The sequence below is a fragment of the Budorcas taxicolor genome, chromosome 17 (assembly GCF_023091745.1).
Source record: "Budorcas taxicolor isolate Tak-1 chromosome 17, Takin1.1, whole genome shotgun sequence".
Classification (NCBI taxonomy): domain Eukaryota; kingdom Metazoa; phylum Chordata; class Mammalia; order Artiodactyla; family Bovidae; genus Budorcas; species Budorcas taxicolor.
Window position 1 is genome coordinate 58,187,550 of NC_068926.1, and position 23,653 is coordinate 58,211,202.

The following is a 23,653-nucleotide window of genomic DNA, read 5'->3' on the forward strand; positions in this document are numbered from 1 at the left end:
ACAGAATATTGATAAAGAGATAGAAATTATTTTTTAAGAACCAAATAGAAGTTTTATAGTTGAAAAGTATAATAACTGAAACAAACAAAAAAAATCACTAAAGGGGCTTAACAATAGATTTGAGCTAGAAGAAGAATCAGAAAATTTAAGGTCAATTAAGATTTTCCATACTGAGAAAGAAAAAGATCAAAAAACAAAAAATTAACAAAATTAACAGAGCCTCAGAGAACCATGAGACATCATCTGAGTGGACCAATATAGGCATTATAGGTGTCCCAGATGGGGAAGGAAAGAGATAAAGGAGTAGAAAGGACACCTGAAGAAATTAAGGAAAAAACTCTCCCAAATTTGAGGGAAAACATTCATCTGCAGAGCAAAGAAGTTCAGCAAACACCATGAAGAATAAACTCAGAGACTCACACCTGCTGCTGCCGCTGCTGCTAAGTCGCTTCAGTTGTGTCCGACTCTGTGCAACCCCATAGACAGCAGCCCACCAGGCTCCCCCGTCCCTGGGATTCTCCACCTAGACACAGTTAGACTGTAGGAAGCTGGAGACAGAATCTTGAAAGGATCTAGAGAAAAAAGACTCCTGCACAAGGTACTCCGTACTTCTCCTCAGAAATCATGGAACTCAGAAAGCAGTGGCACGCAGCATATTCAAACCGCTGAAAAGAGACTGCCAATCAACAAATCTAGAGCCAGCAACATGATCCTTCAAAAATAAGAGGGGAAATTAAGATATTCCCAGATAAACAGAAAATAAGAGAACTCATCTGGAGTATATCTGCACTACAAGAAATACTAAATACAATATTTTGACTACCTGAAGGCAGTCCTTTAGGCTGAATTGAAAGGAAATATACTTTATTTTCCAAGTAAACATCACTACAAAGGTAAGTATAAAAGACAGTATAAATGTACGTTTACTTGCATCCCTTTTCTTCCATCTGATTAAAAAGACACAGCCTAAAACTGCTGATGGGCTTATAAAGACTGTACTATTATTGTGTACAAATTCTAAGAAAGAAGAGAGAACACAGTTATTCTAGAGCACTTTGGTTGTACAATCGGAATTAAGTTGGTATTAGTCAAAACTACATTTTATGAGGCTCACTGTAACCCCTCGGGCAACCATTAAGAAAATAACTCCAAAATACGGTACAAGAAACAAGAGAATTAGAATGGTATGCTAGAAAAATATCTAACACAAAAGAAGATAACAGTGTCAGAAAAGAGGAACAAAAATGACACACTAACAGTTCTTTAAGTGACTGAGGGCAGCCATCACCTTTCCCTTTAGTCATTTCTTCACTGGTCTAAACGCTACACATTTCCCTCAACTAACTGTCACAGAACTAGCTCCCATATTCATTACCTCTGAAGTGTACCCTCGTGTTTATATGTCTGCACTGTCCCTCTTCAAATGTGGTACTCGCGACTAAACAATATCCCAGATACACAACTTTCAAGTGCCATGAACAGAAGGATTTTATGAGATACTAATTTGCTACTTCACTTAAAGACACAATGCAGAACCCATAGTCCAGAGCTTCTGGAGTCCATTTATTTTAACAAATATTTAAGGCAGACAAAGTTATATATTACAAACACCCATGGACACACCACCCTGCTTAAAAATATTACCAATAAGCTTAAAACTCCTATGTGTCTCTCTGAGTCCACATCCTTTTTTTCCCAACAGTAATCTCAATTTGGTACTTATCAATCTTCAGTCTTCTTAAACACCAACTGTAATTAAAGAAAAAAAAGCCCCCATTTCTTACTCTCACACTATCACGTTTTAAATTCTTAGCTTTCTAAACTTTCTATTCATTTTAAATCCCAGCTCATCACACATGCCCACTCCCAGCATTTTATATCATCTTTGCATTTCTATTCTGTCATCCGTTATATGCACGCTACTTTCCCTTTACATAAGTCATCCGCGAAATGCAGTCTGTGGGCCTTCACATCTTAATTATTTTTAAAAAACTAACCAGGATGGGGCTGAGTACAGAGCCCGTGGCAAAGCACTAGAGCCCTTCTTCCAGGCTGACAGGAATCCATTAAGCAGCCCACCCTGGGCATGGCCACAGCATCAGTTACAAATCCACGTAACCACACTGTCATCCCACACCTCTCCATCTCAGCCATAAGGGCATCGGGGAAACAAACCCTCATCTGATCACAAGTGGTCAGGCAATAAAGAATAGGATAATGACTCAATAACACTGGAGTCCCAGTTCTGACTAGCGAGAACACCACGGTTTTATTTTTGGCATGTCTGCTCCACAGCTGAGCCTGTCCATGACACTGGGTGGTGTCTGTCCATCTGTCTGTGCCAAAGGGAGTCTCAGCACTAGTCAATCAAGCAGAACAGACAGGGACAGACCAACATCCACTGTGATGAAGGTAGGCAACAACTCAAATAGCTCCAGAGCACAGTATTTCTCCCACAGGCTCCTGGAATTCAGGGTTAAATAAAGTATAAGACAAGGGTGAACAGACAGACACCCTCATGGTTTCTCAAAGGCACAGAGAGCTAACTAAACTGAACACGCAGCAGTTTACTCTGATCCGTGGGATATATCAGTCCATTTTTTTGGTAAAAACTATAAAAGGTAAAACTTGGCAGAAATTATGAAATGTAACTACCAGATGAGAGATTCACAGTAATTAAGTCAATACTTTCACTACACACTACACAGCACTTGCCAAAGCACAGTCAGCAGAACAGCAGCTCCCTAGCTTTAGAAAAGGATTCTCAGGACTCCCCTACGGTCCAGTGGTTAAACATCTGCCTTGCAATGCAGAGGACACGGGTTCAATCCCTGGTCAGGAAACTAAGATCCCACATGCCAAGGGGCAACTAAGGCCTCACGCTGAAGCTATAGAAGCCCATACTCCACAACCAGAGACAAGTCCATGTGACACAATGAACACCCAGTACAGCTAGAGTAACAAATCAATAAAAATCAAAAGGACTGCACGGTCACCCAAGTTTGGAGAACACTGGTTTAAACAAAACTAAGCAGGACTCTTCACTGTGGGAACTTCTCAGAGCTTTTAACAGACTGACATGTGCTGCCTATATCTAAGGAGGAGACATAGGAAGCTGTGTTTCTCAAACATATCTGGCCCCTGAACTTTTCTAACAAGGAGTATATCGAAAACCTAGTGCCCTCCAGAAGGCATCTTAGAGAATGCTGTGTGCTGCCTATATCTAAGGAGGAGACATAAGAAGCTGTGTTTCTCAAACATATCTGGCTCCTGAACTTTTCTAACAAGGAGTATATCGAAAGCCTAGTGCCCTCCAGAAGGCACCTTAGAGAATGCTGATATGTGTTATCGGTCAACAGATTAAAACACATGTTGGGTGCTCACCACACAGTAGGCACTAAGGCCAGCGATTCTCATCCACTTTCCACCTTAACCTGCCTAACTGACACCTTTTGCAGGTAGGTAACACCCCAGAGATGTGCCCAGACTGGGGGCCACTTCCCCATGGCTGGGGAAGCTAGAAAGAAAAGTTCCAGTCTCTGCCCTCAGAGTTAGGCTGGACCACAAGACTAGCCCTGAACGGGGGGTAATCTTTGTAATTCCGGAGTTTAAAAATTAGCCACAAGGCTGCACTTTGTTAGATGGAGCCAGTGAATCATCAGCATCTCAGAAGAATCCAAATTCAGCACTCACTGATTACAAACTAGAATTATCCCAATTAAACTCAACATTCTAGATGAGGTCCTACCAGTACTAAACTGTACAAAGGTCAACCACTTTAAAACAGAGAAACTTTTCAGAGACTTTCAAGAGCTCTCAAATATGTCAGACCTTGTAAAAGTTGGGAGCTGAAAACTTTTTATATGTATCAGTTTCAAAGAAAATGCCAAGTAGTCTTAACACAATTTGAAATCTGTACAACAGGGTTATGGGATGAAAACCCAAGAATAAAAAGTTGATGTTTCAGTGCATCCTCCCACCACTAACCCCCAAACCACAGGGCTTCTTTTATAGAAAATAATATTCAGGATAAAGTTTAAACCCTGGATAACAAACAGTAAAGCTCTTTGAGGGATTTATAAAAGATTAGAGGTGAGAATAACTTCCAAAAAGGGATCAGGATTGTACTTACAATTAGGTATTAAACACAGAAACATGCCAACAATTTCTTTAGCAAACTGTAAAGGGAGGGTTGCCTTTTTATTCTTCTTTAAAGGAGAACAAAAATGACAGGCTTTAAGAATTTCTTTTAAGCCTGAAAGGGGAAAAAAATCAACAAGAAAAAGACCTAGCTAAAGTTTCACAGTAAATTTTAGAGTCTCACCAAAAGGAAATCTAATTGTTTTGATTTCTTAAGTTACATTAAATCTAGAAAGTTTACAAGTCTGCATTTTCCAAAGGCCTAATGGTCTTTCTTTAATACACTGAGATTGGGCTGGCCCTGCCCAGTAAAAGTCCCACTGAGTGAGCCTCAGCTGCAAGAATTTGCTAATAAAAGTGTCTCCAGCATTTTGCTTTATAGCACCACTATGAATCGTAGCATTAAAAAAAAAAAGCCCTTGGCTCAAAAACTAGCTTATTAACTCTGCCTGGATTAAGGTTACCAGTGGGGTCCACAACAGGGGAAAATGTCATTGTTCCAGTCAAGCAATGATGTACGAAGTCCACCTGGGGAGAACACTGCTGATGTCCAGCTACTAAATCCAGGAGTCACTTCAGTCCTCCTCTCGGCTGACTCACAGTACCACTCATTACGTTCGATCACCTTCACCTCCTTGTAAAATTCTCTTCCTTGGTTCAGAACCTATGCACGCTGGGTTTTCTTCCCACCTCACAGGTACTAGCTTTTTAGTCTGCTTATCCTCTAATCACTGTGGTGTACCAGGCTCAGTCCCCCAATCTCCTCCTCCATCTACACTTGTGTCCCTGGTGAGCTAGTTTCCTGGCTTTAAATATCATCCATGTGCTGACAGCTTCCAGATTTACATCTTCAGTCCTGAGTGCAACCCAGAACTCACCTGCAGCTTTACATCCAAGCACTGATCTTTGCTCATCCCAGCACTTTCCCCTCCATCAGTAATGGCAACCTCACCCCCTGGTTGCTCAGGCCAAACACCCTGGACAGCTACTGAGTCTTCTTTCTCTCTCCACATCCAACACATAAGCAACCCTAATTCTGTCCACTTCCACCAGCCAGTCCTGATCCAAATCATCATGGGCTCTTGTGTGTGTGTGTGTGTGCGCGTGTACGTGTGTGCTCAGTTGTGTCCAACTCTTCGCAACCCCATGGACTCTAGCTCCTCCATCCGTGAAATTTTCCAGGCAAGAGTATGGAAGCAAGTTGCCATTTCTTACTTCAGGTCATCTTCCCAACCTAAGAATTGAACCAGAGACTCTGGCGTCTCCTGCACTGGCAGACAGATTCTTTACTACTAGCACCACCTGGGAAGCCCCACTGTGTGCTCCTGGCAGCCTTCAAAATGATTTCCTTGCTGCAGGTCTTGTCCCCCAGTGTATTCTCCACACAGCAATCCAAATGATCCCTTTTAACACATAGGTCAGACCTATCACTCCTTGGATTAAAATGCTTCAGTGGCTTCCCATCTCATTCAGAACCCAAGTTCAAATTCCTTTTATTCAAGTTCCACAGATTAAGTGCCTTTCCAGTTGGGACCATCTCAGCTTCTCTTCCTGGAGAAGGAAATGGCAACCCACTCCAGTACCCTTGCCTGGAAAATCCCATGGACACAGCAGCCTGGTAGGCTACAGTCCATGGGGTTGCAAAGAGTTGGACACGACTGAGTGAGTTCACTTTCTTTCTTTCTTTCTTTCAGCTTCTCTTAGCCCTGTCTACTCACTGTATTAGTCCTATATTAGTTTCCTACTCAACAACAGAATGGGAAAGACTAGAGACCTCGTCAAGAAAACTAGAGATACCAAGGGAACATCACATGCAAAGATGGGCTCGATAAAGGACAGAAATGGTATAGACCTAACAGAAGCAGAAGATATTAAGGAGAGGTGGCAAGAATACACAGAAGAACTGTACAAAAAAGATCTTCACGACCCAGATAATCACGATGGTGTGATCACTCACCTAGAGCCAGGCATCCTGGAATGTGAAGTCAAGTGGGCCTTAGAAAGCATCACTACAAACAAAGCTAGCGGAGGTGATGGAATTCCAGTGGAGCCATTTCAAATCCTGAAAGATGATGCTGTGAAAGTGCTGCACTCAATCTGCCAGCAAATTTGGAAAACTCAGCAGTGGCCACAGGACTGGAAAACGTCAGTTTTCATTCCAATCCCAAAGAAAGGCAATGCCAAAGAATACTCAAACTACCGCACAATTGCACTCATCTCACACGCTAGTAAAGTAACGCTCAAAATTCTCCAAGCCAAGCTTCAGCATTACGTGAACCGTGAACTTCCAGATGTTCAAGCTGGTTTTAGAAAAGGCAGAGGAACCAGAGATCAAATTGCCAATATCCACTGGATCATCGAAAAAACAAGAGTTCCAGAAAAAATTTATTTCTGCTTTATTGACTATGCCAAAGCCTTTGACTGTGTGGATCACAATCAACTGGAAAATTCTGAAAGAGATGGGAATACCAGACCACCCGACCTGCCTCTTGAGAAATCTGTATGCAGGTCAGGAAGCAACAGGTAGAACTGGACATGGAACAACAAACTGGTTCCAAATAGGAAAAGGAGTACGTCAAGGCTGTATATTGTCACCTGTTTATTTAACTTATATGCAGAGTACATCATGAGAAATGCTGGGCTGGAATCAGCACAATCTGGAAGCAAGATTGCCGGGAGAAATATCAATAACCTCAGATATGCAGATGACACCACCCTTATGGCAGAAAGTGAAGAGGAACTAAAAAGCCTCTTGATGAAAGTGAAAGAGGAGAGAGAAAAAGTTGGCTTAAGGCTCAACATTCAGAAAACGAAGATCATGGCATCTGGTCCCATCACTTCATGGGAAATAGATGGGGAAACAGAGTCAGACTTTATTTTGGGGGGCTCCAAAATCACTGCAGATGGTGACTGCAGCCATGAAATTAAAAGACGCTTACACCTTGGAAGGAAAGTTATGACCAACCTCGACAGCATATTCAAAAGCAGAGACATTACTTTGCCAACAAAGATCCGTCTAGTCAAGGCTAGGGTTTTTCCAGTGGTCATGTATGGATGTGAGAGTTGGACTGTGAAGAAAGCTGAGCACGAAAGAATTGATGCTTTTGAACTGTGGTGCTGGAGAAGACTCTTCAGAGTCCCTTGGACTGCAAGGAGATCCAACCAGTCCATCCTAAAGGAGATCAGTCCTAGGTGTTGTTTGGAAAGACTGATGCTAAAGCTGAAACTCCAATACTTTGGCCACCTCATGCAAAGAACTGACTCATTGGAAAAAGACTCTGATGCTGGGAGGGACTGGGGGCAGGAGAAGAAGGGGACGACAGAGGATGAGATGGCTGGATGGCATCACCGACTCGATGGACATGAATTTGGGTGAACTCCGGGAGTTGGTGATGGACAGGGAGGCCTGGCATGCTGCAATTCATGGGGTCACAAAGAGTCGGACACAACTGAGCGACTGAACTGAACTGATCTTCTAACAACTTATCACACTTATGGCTTAAAATAACACACATTTATTCTGACAGTTCTGGAGGCCAAAAGTCTAAAATCAAGGTGCTGGGGAAATTCCCTGGCTGTCCAGTGATGAGGGCTCCATGCCTCCACTGCAGGGGGCAGGGTTTCAATCCCTAGTCAGGGAACTAAGACCCCACAGGATGCATGGCCCAGTCAAAAAATAAACAAGTAAAAAATAAAAGTGTGGGCAGCCAGACAGCATTCCTTCTGGAGGTTTCAAGCGATAATCTGTTTCTTTACCTCTTCCAGGTTTGAGAGGCCACCTACATTCCTTGGCTTGGGGCCCCTTCCTCCGTTTTCAAAGCCAGAAACATGGCATCTCCTCTTCTCGCTGACCTCCTGCCTCCAGCTATGCAGCTTTGCAATTACAATGAACTCACCTGGATAATCCAAGATCACTCCATGCCAAGATCCTTAACATACATCTGCCAGGGTCCCTTCCCACAAAAGGTAGCACATTCACATCACAGGTCTGAGGACAAGCACATGTACATCTCTGGGAGGCCGACACTCAGTTACCACAGTCGAGCCAGCTCTGACCTTCCTGCTGTCCTCAAGCACAACAGCTGCACTCACCTCCAGGCCTGTGCACCTGTGATTCGCCTCCGCCAGAGACCTGTCCAGCTTCCTGCTTCCCTCCTTTCAGTCTCTGCAGAAAGGCCACCTTCTCCGTGACATCTTCTCCAGTCACTTAGAAGTGTAAGCCCAACATCGTCTCTGCTGGTCTATTTTCCCCACAGCACTTACCACCACCTGATATACTCTATATTCAATCCTGTATTTACTGCACATAACTGTAAAGCTTTCTAAAAGGTAGGGGGAATGGGGTTTCTGTCTTGGTCACTGCTGTACTCACTGTCTGCTGCTGCTGCTGCTAAGTCGCCTCAGTCGTGTCCAACTCTGTGCCGACCCCATGGACGGCAGCCCACCAGGCTCCCCCGTCCCTGGGATTCTCCAGGCAAGAACACTGGAGTGGGTTGCCATTTCCCTCTCCAACTCACTGTCTAGAACGGTACATACATGGCACACAGCAGGCCCTGCGTAAAAGGCTGAATGAGAAGAGTAAGTCCAACACTGTTTAACACTTTAAAAAACTGCATTGTTTTTATTTTCAAAGGTCAGCTCCTGGCATGTGCTGTCCTCAGAAGGCTCTGACTTTCTTATTCTAGCATAATCTCTTGCTTTTTGATTTCTTTTCTCGTTTAAATATGGAAAATGTCCACCACACAAAAGTAAAGTGAACAGTATAAACAACTATCAAGCCCCCCCTAACTCTGCACAAATGATTATCAACACTTCACTGTCCCTGTTTCATCGAGCTCCCCATCTTCTTTCTGGAGCTGCTCTGCTTTTCCTTAACCCCATTTAGAGGGAGCAGCCATTGCAACCGGGCAAATTAAAAGAAAACGCCCGTAGGTGCCTGGGTGTCAGATGTGCACGAGCCTCCCTGAGGGAAGTCTAGGGGCAAAGGTGAAGTTAAGAACTGAGGGAACTCTGCCAGCAACCGCAAGTCCTCAGCATCATTTCTGCTCTGAAAAAAATCAACCCAGAGTGCTTGGCTCTGAATCCCCAACTTTTAAACATGTCATTAAGATCTGCAGCTAGAAAAAGTCTGGTTTTAGTTTCTCCTATTTGGACATCTGGGAAGATCATAAGATCACATTTTCCTTGAAACTTGAAATATCACAATCTAATAGACTAGGCTTTAGTTCCAGAAGTACTTCTTTATTTTGGTAACACCTACTTCTTGCTTGCCAATTTTTATCATAAGTCTTCAGTTTTTAACCTATCTTCCCTCTTTTTCTTGATTACATTATTTAAGGACATTTTTCTACGTTTTACTTGAAAAGCATGACCTTTTTGCCTTTGCAGCTCTACTGCTAAAATTACACATTAGGAAATACACAGAACTAAAATATATGTTAAAACTGAAAATGAAAAAATAAAATTACAGGCCTTCCCTGGTGGCTCCATGATAAAGAACCCACCTGCCGATGCAGGAGACATGGGTTTGATCCCTGGTCCAGGAAGACCCCAAATGTCATGAAGCAACTAAGCCCATGCGCCACAACTACTGAGATGGAGCGCCCCAGAATCCTTGCTGCACAGCCAGAGACACCGCTGCAGGGAGAAGCCTGTGCAACTCGAGAGCAGCCCCTGCCTCATCGCCACGAGAGAAAAACCCGTGCAGCAACAAAGACCCACTGCACCTAAAAATAAACAAAACCTTTAAAAATGAAATCTCTAAAAAATTGTTTAAATAAAATAAAATTACAGAGATGGAGAATAAATTCAAGATTTCCAGGGTTAGTGAAGGGGAAGGGTGTGGCTATAAAGGAGTAGCAGGAATTCTTGTGACGAAAGTTCTGTATCTTGACTGTGTGGTCACTCAAATCTACACACATGATAAAACCACACAGAACCAAATACACACAAATAAGCGTGTGTTAAACTGGTGAGATCTGAAGAAGCTCCATGGACTTCGCAAATGTCAATCCCTGGTTTTGATACCGTGGGACAATTTTCCAAGACACTGACAATGGAGGAACTGGGGGAAGGGTACTCAGAACTTCTCTGCACTGTATTTTGCAACTTCATATCAATTTAAAATTACTTTTAAAGTGTTTTAAATGAACACTGGCACATACTTAAAAACCTCTACTTCTTAGAGTTCTCCAGTAATATAACAGCACACTTACTTTTTTCTCATAAAAAACAAAATTCTGAAATCAACAATTTTGTCATTGTTACCCATTGTAAAATATTACATTGGAAACACTGGAAATCCTGTGGACATACACACACACACATACAAAAAACATAAAATTATAACTAGCAAAATGATAAACTGCTCAGTGAACTGTCCCACGCATAACACCTTACTAAAAGCACACTGTTTGAGACATCTCAGCGTGAGACTCTCCCACAGAGATATAAACCCCTTGAGGGCCAGGTATGGACAGCAACAGGCTAGGGAGGCCAGTATCCAGAGTCCACAGGGTCACAGACTAACGTGGGGGGACTTAAGTTCTGAAACATCAAGCCTCACAAAGCAGAAAAAAGACGAAGTCAGAGCCAAATCAATTCTCCAAGTCTGTGGCATAATGAAATCTCAGAAGTCCTCCCCAACTAGGATTCCTTACTGTGAGTCAGTTACCAATTTGGCATAAAGATCTAAGCAAACAGGTTTTCTCCAAGGGTACACATATAGTTCATGGTGCCAATTCCCCATAACTGGCCCAACCAATTTCACTCAAATCCCAAGGTGGCTAGATTAAAAGAGAACCAGAGGAAAACAGCAAGACGGAGAGTGCTAGCCCCCTCTGAAATAAAATCATAAAGCAGCAGGATGTTCCACTGAACAGAAGGCCCTTTCCCCTGTTTCAAAAATAAAAACACTGTGAGAAACAAATGAAAATGCTACTTATTTTTATTAGTTTGGTGTTTTATTTTAATGCTTGAAAAAAAAAAAAAGCCAAGTCTACAAACTACTGGCCATCCATTGTCCTCTTTGTGCAAAAGCTCAGAAAACAAACAAACAAACAAACAAACAAACAAAAACCCTGGCTTTGCAGATCACAGCCACCTCAGGGATTCTGGTTAGAGATATTTTCTATTCTTACACATGTGCTTTAAAAATTAGGTTCAACAACAAAAATCCAAATCCAACTGGCCCAAGAGGGAAGAATTCTGGTGGACAATTGGACTACTGTTTTGCAAATTAAACTGTTCACACCTGCAGAATAATCTCACCAACATAACCAATCTACCCTGGAATGCAGCCCCACTGTACCAAAAGGGGGATCTCTTCTTCCACCAGATCCTATCTTTCCACTGATAAACTCTCTGGATGAGAAAACCAGCAGCAGATGTGAAAGCCACATGGCCCTCTACAAAGTGGGAGAGCAAAAAGCAATGTTAAAAGAAATGATTCCTTAAACAGCAGCTCCCTATCAAGAATGAAGATTTTATCACCGAATGCTGACTTTGTGGAAAGCAAGCTATTAGACCCTGTTCTAAGGCTTCGGCTAACGGCATCCAGCTGAAATCCAGGAGCTGGGCTTAGCTACACCCTTGTTTTCAATTCTTGGGATAGGGCCAATATGTAAAGTTAGAATACAACAAATCCAATTGCCAAGGGAAAGAAGACAACGTAGGTACTCTTACTGAATGCAATCGATAGGCTCTGAGCACTTTATACTGCAAAGATTTTTATTTTGTGAATTTTACCCTTTGAATAATTTCTTTCTAAAGATTTCCACACTCTCCATTAAAAAATATTAGCCAACATCCCCTTTTATCTGATACTGTGGCAATCAAAAATCCTGAAAACTTCCTCAAATTCATATTTAAGTAGGAAAACATTCAGATTAAGCAAACTGCTTCATAACAGGGTAAAACCATAATAGGGAAATAGAGTAAAACCAGAAACTCTCTAAATTGTCTTGCCTTCTGTTGTCATTTCACTGAACTGCCACGGGGTCAGCCAGCTCTAGAGTCTAAGTTTGAGCACAGTTTTCACCACTCTCAAACTGCCTTAATATTTTTAATTTCACATTCATGGCAGTGTTCTGGATTTTTAATGTATAGTTTTCCTACCACTTAATGTCTTTTTTTTTTTTTTTTGGCCACATTGCCCAACATGTAGAAATCTGAGTTCCCTGATCAAGGACTGAATCCCGCACCCCTTAGAGTGGAAGTGTGGAGTCTTAACTGCTAGACCTCCAAGAAGTCCCTCCTACCACCCAGTTTCACCAAACTCTTTCTCCTAAAGGTATAGAGACTTGTGTCAAACACATTATAGGATCTAGAGATGGGAAATGGTAACCATTAAACACATTACTTCTTTGGCTAATACGGGCCATGGATACTCCAGTGACTTCTGGGAAACACAGCTGTCCATGAAATCCCAAATGATAAGCAATCACATTCACTCTTCACCAAGAAGAGAATGCAAGACTAACTTTAAGGGCATAAATGCCTGCCTCTTAAAGCATAGCCAAAGCCACACTGGCTTCAGCTGGTAGAAATGCAGACTAGTGGGGGCCACACCCCAGACCTCCTGAATCTGAAACTGCATTTTATCCAGCCCCTCTGTGATTCGTGCACACAATAAACTCTGGCCTAAACTATCTGCCACTACCCCACTCCACCAGCATGTGGCCCAGAGCAGGCATGAGATGGGGGACGCTGATCTGCAATTCCCTCGGTGGCTCTCAGTTCTCACATGCCTCTCACCTCACTGCACGGAATTCGGGTGTCTGAAGGGTAATTTGGACTGTACGGTGGAACATGATGTCACTGTTTTGTCCCCAGGCTGACCCTGAGCTCCCAACCTAACAGCTGGCTTGACTGAACCAAGGCCTCACACCTTTGCATCAGAAACAATGAGGACATTAACAGCTCTGGCGAGCTCAGAAAGGCAAACACAGTGCTGTCAGCCTTGAGCACACTGCCACGGGTCAGGCATAACTCAGAGTGCAGGAGGAACGTGGCGCCGGGGCAGTCGGTCACGAAAAGACCACTACCACGTGGGGATACGGAACATGATCGTTTAAGCTCAAGGTTGCTTTCCTTCAAGTAAAGCTGCTATCCCATTGGTTACCTCTGTGGAGTCTGTCATTGTGTAAAGTACACTTCTGTTATGGAGGAGCTTCCCACACTTGAATTACACGTGTAAGCAAATCCTGACGGCTTACCTGTGCGCACCTTCCTAGTTCTCTCCTGTTCAGATACTGAAATATATTGATTGCCAACTCATAAGGCAGTTGGATATCAAAGAAGGGAACATCATCCATTTCATTCTGAGGAGGGAAAAAAAGAAAAGAAATATTAAAATTCTGAAACATGAAAATGTAGGCCCTTTAAATGATCAGCAATGGCCCTAGGTGGTGACAAGAGAGAGAACTGTGATACCGAGGAAAAGCAAAACATTCTCACTATTCCACGGAGCACAGTTATAGAACTCATTCAGAGCCTTATAGTCACTCTCAAAGCTCTGACTCCCCACATTCATAGAAGGTCTCCTCACATGCACTTATAAACTCCACAAGACCATCTCACAAAATGATTCAAAAAGAAGCAGGGGTGCCAGCTCACAAGCTGAGGGGTGCCACGGGAATCAGTGCAAAGGTCCGTGGAAAGCCTCTCAAAGTCTCAGGAAAGATGAGTGGCAGGAAGCCAAGAAAGAGACTTGAAACCAGGGAGGGAGGCCACTGGTCCTTCCAGGACAACTGCTCCTATTCCCCAACCTGGACTGGAGTGTGTGTCCATAGCAGAGAAATGCTGACCTAGGTCACTGCAGTGTTTTCTCCAAGAAGAGGGGGACAGGGCTGTGAATGTGAGCAGAAAGTATATAAACGAGGCGCTGCTCCTGAGTAAGGTGAGCACTCCCCCCTCGGCCACAGGAGAAGCACAAGGCTTCCTAATGCACTCAGGGGCTTGCGCTGGTTAACCGAGTGAGCCAGTGCAAACAAAGCAGTTTCTTCTTCGGTGTCATTTATTAATGCGAAGAAATTAGAGCTCGCCTGCCTTTGGATAAGCAATTAGGGATGAGGTAACAGGCTTTATTTGAGAGATAAGGCTGTCATGACGATCCTGGTAGCACAAAGAAATATGAGCGTAAAACAGAAAGAAAGGCCAAGTGTGCACATGTATCCCTCTGCCTGTTCCCGAATCCGCCTGCCAAAGCTTGCTTTGGAGTAGGCTCCTGTAAAGCTGGGGAAAGCGGCGCTATTCGTCCCAACAGAACTTGCTTAATAAAATTCACTTCTAGTAAGCTTTGACTGACATCAGCGACTTACTGGATACAAACAAAAGTATTAATTCACCACTCAAATACAACAGTTGTATACTGCAAGGCTGCATGGAGAGTCTCGGCGTGCTAAGGCACCAAGAATCAGGGTGAAGATTTTTCTGGAATTGTGTTTCCATTCATCTAGGACTCTCAGGGCTAAGAGTATCCAGGGCATAAGGAGGTAATGTATTCAACTGCAAAAACAGTGCAAGGCTAATAAGCATGAAGGCCAAGAAGGCTCTCTAGAGGGAAAGGGGGGAAGGGCTTATAGTTCTCGGCGGGTAAAGAAGGAACAGAATGTTAAGTCAGGACAGAAGGGTTGGCTGTACCGAAAACAACAGGAAAAAAAAATCTGCAAGTGTAACTGAAAGACAAAAAGGATCCCTGCCTAAAAAAATAAAGGGAAGTCATTGGTCAGGCTAGGTCCCCTCCTACAGCTAATCAACTTTACCCATCAAGAAAATGAGGCCTCACTTTCTCTGCCCAGATTCAACTTCAGATGCCTTATGGTAACGGTGGAAGGAGTCAACAAAAGCGGCACACATCACAAGACTGTCACTCACAGCCCTGGACTTTCTTTTGCTTTCTCTTCTGGATTATTTGACTACAGTGAGGTGGAGAAGTCTACCTTAAACATGCAGTAGAGAAGCAAGAGGAAAAAATGTTCCCTGTCCTATACAAGCAGAATAAAGGCAAAGTCTGCATTCATGCAAACTGAACTCATAATTAGCTTTTTCTTTATCTACTGCCAGCGATGTGCCAGGCATTGTTTTCTTCAATCATCCCTTCGGAACTCCCTATAAACTGGTGTCTGGATTTGACATGATTGGGATGAAGGGTGAGAAATCATCTCTATTTTTTAGTTTTGTTGGTGCACAAAAGTCACGATTCGGGTGGCAGGTGCCTTCTCCCTTTGGCCTATTCAGCTGGCCAGTTCTCTCTTCTCCTAGAAAATAAGGCCTCTGCCTTAGCATGCTCCAGACTCTGCCACCATCCGTCCTGACACCAGTGACCTCTGGGATGCAGTGCCACGTCAGGGTCAGAGCACAGATTCCAACTGGTCATCCCAGCTCTGCCATCTCTCTAGCCATGAGACCAGGCTACACGCAACTGATTCTCAGCTTCCTCATCTGTGAAGCAGATGTCAGGATACCTACGGTGTCATTTACAGGGCAGTTATAAGGATAGGATGAAATAATTCATGGAAAGGACTTGGCACAAGTACCCAAGGCTAAGCATGCAATCATCGATTGTTAAAATTACTGTTTTCTTTCCTTGAATGGTATATCCCAGGCCCCTTCTTTTCCTTCAACAAGTATTTGTTGATTAGGTCCACATTCCATTTTGCCCCCACATAAGCTCGTTTACACAGAAAGTTGTCTCCCCTTGCCACATGATAAGCAGATGACGGTCCACAACAGTGGAAAGGGGACAGGCCGGCACAGGCTGTCACTCAGGAGTCTGAACGCTGAAAGTATCCACACAACAAGATCTCTTCCAAAACGGCTTTCAAAAAAGAATCGTCAGGGCTTCCCTGGTGGCTCAGTGGTAAGAAACCTGCCTGCCAACGCAGGAGACACGAGTTCAATCCCTGGTGCAGGAAGATCCCACCGGTCACGGAGCAACTAGGTCCATGTGCCACAGCTATGGAGTCCATGCTCCACAATGAGAGAAGACAGCACACCACAACTAGGGAGGCGCCCCCACTCGCAGCAACTAGAGAAAAGTCCGTGAGACAACAAAGATCCATCCAGTACGACCAAAAATAAAATAAAGAAATTTTTAAAAAATAGAATCATCAATCCTAGACGGTTATACCACAGTAATCACTACAGAAGGATCTGCTCTAGTGCACACTGGATAAAAATGAGGCGGCCAGCAGGGTGTGAACCACCAGTCGCGGGTGTTACGGCTCCCACCGCAGCGAACAATCAGGGACGCCACACTGGTCTCACTGTTGACACGCAGTTGTGATGCTCCTGATCACTTACAAGTTCTAGAGGGTAACAACTGCTTCGAAGCACTGAATTATAATTACGTAAACACCAGTAGCACAAAGCCAACTTTTTTTTAAAATCACTGGGCTCTGAGAATTATTATCTAAACTTCAAAATGATGGTCAATCCCAAACAGATCAAGTCCCAGACTCTTATGTAAACGAACTTCCCTGTTGCTACTACTGGGTGGAAACGGCAGGAAAAAGCATAAAACAAACCGATATATTAAAGAGAGGTCCACATCCCCACATCTTAAGAAATATGGAGACCCACAGGTCAGGAGACCAAAGCCTGCAGTTTCCCGTCGCACACCTGGAATCTTTGTGGCGAGACATTCTCTCATGGGCTCTTGAAACGGAGGCTGTGAGGGGTCACTCAGTTTCCCTGTCTGGGTCCACCATACTTATCCCCCCAGAGGCCCAGGATGCTGCCTGCCAGTGGCTCATAGCTGTGTCCCTTCCCAGGCACGGCCTGGGGCAAACAAGCTGCCTCATTCCAGGTCACACTTCCTCTTCAAGGGCAGTGTGCAGCCAATGACCGCTCAACAGCGGAGTAAAAAGGCCTCAATATGGGACCCCCTCAGCAAGGCCAACCCAGGAAACCACCTGCACGCAAACCTCTATCTCAGAGTCTGTTTCACGGTTAATCCTACCTTTACTCCCAAGCGGCCCTGTATTCAACACATTCCCAAGGGTTCTTATGCATAATTCCAGTGTCATTAAACTAGGTAACCTATTTCACTTTCCACTAAGGAGGCAACAGAGAAATGCAAGTTAGAGTGACATCATTATGTCAAAAACCAAAAAACTACAGAGGAGCTTCAAGGTTAAGTAAATCACTCATAAATTTCACTTTGTTATTACTAGTAACATATCACTTGCGAAACACCTTACAAAAGATTGAGAGTTACAAGCATGTTTGATCCCATGGTTGAAAATGCAGTCCTTTTACAGGTACAGCATGAGTGGACAAGGAGATAGAGCCACATCCCGTACTGAGGCTGCAATCCAGTAACCACGTATAAATTAACCGAGGCAGCAGGAAGGTCCTAAGCGCTCTCATTTGGTACTTCCCACAGTTCATAATAAGTAAAAACGATAATAATAATAATACTTGCTACTAGTGTGTACAGAACTGCCTTGTAACCTAAAAGGGGCCATCACAGACTTCTACCTAAACTGTTTGGAAGCATGTGCCATTGTGCTCAGTTACTTCAGTCATATTCAACTCTTTGCAGCTCCACTGCACCCCGCCAGGCTCCACCATCCATGGAATTTTCCAGGCAAGAATACTGGAGCAGGTTGCCATTTCCTACTTGACCCAAGGATCAAACCTGCATCTCTATGTCTCCTGCACTGGGAGGCAGGTTCTTTTAACACTAGTGCCAACATACCGCTACCCCAAAAGTTATTGGCCACATTAACCAACTATATCTGTACTAACTTAAACATGGAAATGGACAAGTTGTCATTTCAGAAACTAAGATATCCTAAGAAGAAAACAAACAAAGGGTTTCCCTGATGGTCCAGTGGTGAAGAATCCGCCTTGTGATGCAGGTGATATGGGTTCAATCCCTGGTCGGGGAAGATTTCACATGCTGTGAAGCAACTAAGTCTGTGCACCACAAGTACTAACCCAGAGCTCTGAAGCCCAAGAGCCATGGCTACTGAACCCACGCACTGCAACTACTGAAGCCCATGCACCCTGGAGCCCGCGCTCTGCAATAAGAAGCCTGCACACCACAATGAAGAGCAGCCCCTGCCCGCTGCAACGAAAGAGAGCCTGCCCAGAGCAACGAAGACCCAGAACAGCCAAAAATAACATAAATAAAGCTTAAAAAAAACACACTTGAAATATGACAGGAAACTTTGCCATACTATGAAGTGTTAGTATGACTACAAAGTTTAGAGAATAATTTAGAATGGCCAAATCTATGGTACCGAAGACCACTCGGAAGACCGATAAATTTAAAGTATTAATGTGTACATGCTTGATCCTGTTTGATTCTTTGCAACCCCATGGATTGTAGTCCGCCAGGCTCCTCTATCCATGGAAAGTTTCAGGCAAGAATACTGGAGTGAGTTGCCATTTTCTCCACCAGGGGATCCTCCCAACCAGGGACTGAACCCTTACTTACTGCATCTCCTGCACTGCAGGCAGATTCTTAACCCACTGAGCCATCAGGGAAGCCCCACAAAGTATTAACATTTCTTCAAATTTAAAGAAAAACATCCTTTTGACAGCATACAATTTGGCTTTTTTTTTTTTAATGATTCAGATATTAACTCACCATCCACTACTGGTGACCGCTGTCCTGTACCAAACATCAGAGTCATCTTTGGAGTTGTCTGGGTGTGTGTGTTTTAAACCTAAATCCCAGGGCCTCACTCAGACCTCCTGTCCCAAATTCTCAGGGGTGGGGCTCAGGCACCTACTCCTTAGGAATTCTCATGCAAACCAAACGATGAGAAACACAACCCTAACTTATCGACAGATATAAAAATCAATCCTTTCCCAATCAAGTCAAAAGAAAAAAAAAGAAAGCCACCACAGAGAGGTTATGTTACTTTGTTAATTCAAAGTCAGTGAATACTTGATTTTCCCAAAGTCTACTGGACTTACTCCAGTAAATGCTAAAAGAAACTGCAAACAGATCCATCCCCAGGGAGGCCGATTTGTACTCTCATGTACTAATGTAAGACTAATTCTGCAAATGGATTGGTTTTGTGCCTTACTGTTAGAAATTTAATCTGTCTTCTCTTGTTTAGTAGAAGGGATAATCACTAAGCGCCAAATCAGTAAAGAGTGAAGAAACGGACCTAAGGTTTGTTCCCAGCGTACATCTCTAGGGCAAACAGAACACGAAAGCTCTCTCTCTAGATGGTGTCTTAAGAAACTGAGACAAGAACCTCGAGTTTAGACAATAGATGCGCAATTTTTCTGCGAAATCTGCCCCTGAAAGGAGACTGTTTTCTACAGGAATTTATCTCAACTGTTCACATACTGCTGAAGGGTAGAGCAGACCCACACAATCTCCCTCAGAAGGAGTGGATGAGTTCCAGTTTCACCTGTATTTTCTTTAAGAAAAATAAAATCGGTCGATTAGGGAGGAAAAGGTCTGAAATACTGTCGAGATAAACAGGTATTCATTTACGTTCCTAAATGTGTCTCAAAACACATAATAACTATGTGATGTTTTCACAAAGAAACGCATTTGTAAAATAAGGTAAAATGTTTTATGTCCAAAACACTATCTAAATTGAAGACCATGCCAAGTGCTGGGGGGAGGGGAGGTACTATGAGTGGGTGTATAAGAAATGATGTCAACACTCAGAACTAAAATATTTTTATAGAGATACATCATTGTCACATAAAATGGGATAAAAACTGGAGTCTACAAAAAGCAAGAGAGACGGTCCCCCAAGGTATTCCCAAGTTCATTAGGAAGCCAGCTATTTAGAACTTGGAAATCATTTCTCTGAAGCAACAATGATATAAAGGGTGGTTAAACTCCCAAACAGTCCACAAAAAGCCAGTTTCTCCTTTAACACTTAACATAATCCCTTGCGTGTCACTATGAGAAAGAGCAAAGGGAACTCAGTGCATTTTGGCTGATCGCGCACGTGGCTGATGTGACTGAACTGCAGCACTACAGCATCCACCAGGTACACACACAGCAGCTGCACACTCAACATCCACGGTACTTGTTTTTTAATGGGCTTGCCAACTTCAAAAGCCACTGTCATTCACCACCTACTGGTATGATTCCCCCAGGAGCTGACAAGGGATGGACACAAAATGGTTTAGCAACTGGGGTAGTGAGAGCTGGGGCAATCCCAGGAGGCTGGGCAGTGGGGGAAGCTAGGAAGGCAGAAGAGGCTGGATCTCTGCTTTCAAAGCCCCCTTTTCATCTACAATGGTATGCAATTTCTCTCTCCAGGAGGAGGAGAAGTCAGGAGGAGAAGAGGGAGCCCCTGGTCAAAAGCTTCAGGTCCCAGAGAAGCCTGTGTGGGTATGGTTGGTTTGTAGAATTCCCTGTCAAGGGTCCCAAACTCTCCAAACACATTCATACCATCAAGACTAGCTATATAATTTGTGCAGCCCAGAGAAAAACAGAAGTGTAGGGGGCCCTTGTAAGAATTTCAAGATGGTAACAAGAGGGCATTAAACTAAGCAGTGTATGCTGCTGAGCCTGAGGCCCTAGGTGACCACACAGGTCACACGGACCCGCGAGGCCAGCTGGCCCTGGCCACCACAGAACCTTTGCACTTGCCGTCCTCTTCCTAGAATCCCCTCCCGTGAATCTCTCCCCGCTTCTGGAAGTGTGACCTTCCCAAGAAGGCTTTCTTGGATACACCAATCCCCAACACATACACACTCTTATCCCTTCTACCCGGTGTATTTTTCTCCAGAGCATCTACTACCCAACCATTATTTGTTCATTGTCCATGTCCCTCTTGCCCAAAATGTGGACTTTATAAGAGCATGGATTTTTCTGTCTTGTTCACTGCTGTAGCCTCAGTGCCAAGAAGACAGCCTGGTACCAAGAAGCCCTCTCTCTAGTGCACGCGTGTGCATGCCTCTCAGCTGTGTCCAACTCTTTGCAACCCCATCAACTGTAACCTGCCAGGCTTACCAAGAAGCTGCCTAATGAGTTATCTGAGGAGTTATCTGCTCCATGAAGCAGAACCTTCCAACAAACAGATGCCCTGAGTTACCAATTGTTCTGGTGCACACACAGAGACCATTTCAAAACATGCCCAAGTAGACACTTGCTCATTCACAATAGGAAAAAGTGAATGGCACTGACAGGAGAACATTTTAGTTTGGGTAAGGGAGAAGGCAGCGGACCCTGGGCTGGAGGAATCGGGAGAGAGTAAACAGAGGGACAAGAATCAAGTGAAGCCTTAAAAGGAAAGCAAAGGACAGAAAGGAAGTCTCACCAGGTAGGCCAACATGAGTTCACATTTGACTCAGTTGCCTTCTCATTTTGTATGAGTGTTTCCCTACTTGTTTCTAAGTTTAACAAAAAGAGGAAAAGTCATCACACTGACCTTGCTGACAACACAGGTGTAGGCGCTGACAAAATAAGTGACAAAGTGAGCAATAAATACTGGCCAACAGTATCAAAACTTTTTAATCAGGCCTGAAAACCCAAATCTTCACGCTCTGAATGGCCACCAGGATTCTAACCACCATAGATCCTCCGTATGAGGTTGCTGTTGGAAGCAGCAGTCCCTGTTATTTCTACTCCACAAATGCAGGCGGGGCCCCTACTACACTCAGCACCATAGGTGGGGGTACAGGAGGAGGACAACAGACCTGCCCTTCAGGGATTCCAATCCAAGGTGGGTGGATGCTGAAGCAAGAGGCTTACCAGGAGTAACGCTTAGCAAAGAGGAAGTGAGATGGCATAATAAACTCTTCTGCAAAACCACTGATAATAACAGTGCTAGCTTTAACTTACTGGCTACTTACTGTAAGCCAGGCTTGGCGCTAAGAATGTCCCATGCCTCCATAGAAGACAATACTAGCATCGACCTTTTTTGATAAGGTAGGATAAGTGAAACTGCCCAAGGTCAAACAGCTACGCAGCAGCATAGACCAAATGTGAACTCGAGTTTGCCTGATTCCAGAGGATGGACTTGTAACCAGGGCCAATCTGACCCATTAATGTCACCCTTGCAGTTTAAAAAAAAAGCAAGACTGTAGGCTTCTGAGGGCTGCGACTGTGTCCATTCTGTTTACTGCTGATTCCCCAGAACCTAGCTGATCCATAAATACATGTTAGATGAACAGAAAACACCTGCATTCCTGCAAACACTTTGAACACTGACCCCCTTAAAGCAGTCATCTGTTGTTTCTGCCCAATATCCATTTGCTCTTTTCTCTTGGGAAATCATCCCATTCTTAGTCAACATGGGTTAGGTAAGGCTGATCCCACTCATCTGCAGGAGCAGACAGTGGATATGAGCCTGGCCAATTTGCATCAGTGACTGGTTCGAGGACGGACCAATGAGACTTAAAGTTCATGACTCTGGGAGCATAAAACATCCTCTTTTTCACCCTCAGTTGCTTAGCCGCTAGCAGAGAAAACTGAACTGGCCGGCAGCCACTTTATCCCAAACTGGAGAGCACCTGTCCATGAATAAAGCCAACAAAAGGAAAGCAGGACCAAGAAATGAAGAGATTTCTATTAGGAAGAAAAAAAAAAAAAAACTTTGCTAACTAGGAGGTAAAGGATGTTAATCAAACTTACTACAATCATTTTGTAATATATAGCTATGTCAAGTCATCATGCTGTACCCCTTAAATTTATAGTGTTCTATGTCAATTATCCAAGTAATCCAAGTCTATGCCCCAACCAGTAATGCTGAAGCTGAAATTGAACAGTTCCATGAAGACCTACAAGAACTTCTAGAACTAACACCAAAAAAAAGTCCTCCTCATTATAGGGGACTGGAACGCAAAAGCAGGAAGTCAAGAGATACCTGGAGTAACAGGCAAATTTGGCCTTGGAGTACAAAATGAAGCAAGGCAAAGGCTAACAGAGTTCTGCCAAGAGAACGCACTAGTCATAGCAAACACCCTCTTCCAACAACACAAGAGAAGACTCTACACATGGACATCACCACATGGTCAAAACTGAAATCAGACGAACTATATTCTTTGCAGCCAAAGATGGAGAAGCTCTACAGTCAGCAAAAACAAGACTGGGAGCTGACTGTGGCTCAGATCATGAACTCCTTATTGCCAAACTCAGACTTAAACTGAAGAAAGTAGAGAAAACCACTAGACCATTCAGGTATGACCTAAATCAAACCCTTTACGATTATACAGTGGAAGTGACAAATAGATTCAAGGGATTAGATCTGATAGACAGAGTGCCTGAAGAACTATGGACGGAGGTTTGTGACATTATACAGAAGGCAGTGATCAAGACCAGCCCCAAGAAAAAGAAATGCAAAAAGGCAAAACAGATGTCTGAGGAGGCCTTAAAAATAGCTGAGAAAAGAAGTGAAAGGCAAAGAAGAAAAGGAAAGATATATCCATTTGAATGCAGAATTCCAAAGAATAGCAAGGAGAGATAAGAAAGCCCTCCTCAGTGATCACTGCAAAGAAATAGAGAACAACAGAATGGGAAAGACTGGAGATCTCTTCAAGAAAATCAGAGATACCAAGCAAACATTTCATCCAAAGATGG

General features: G+C 43.7%; 1 protein-coding gene across 1 annotated transcript in view; it reads right to left on the bottom strand.

The window, feature by feature from the left end:
• FBXW8 (F-box and WD repeat domain containing 8) overlaps positions 1-23,653 on the bottom strand; it is a 118,466-nt gene that overhangs the window by 87,275 nt on the left and 7,538 nt on the right. Inside the window, exon 2 of the mRNA XM_052654499.1 lies at positions 13,356-13,460. Coding sequence (XP_052510459.1) covers positions 13,356-13,460 — 105 coding nt within the window. The remainder of the gene's footprint in view (positions 1-13,355; positions 13,461-23,653) is intronic.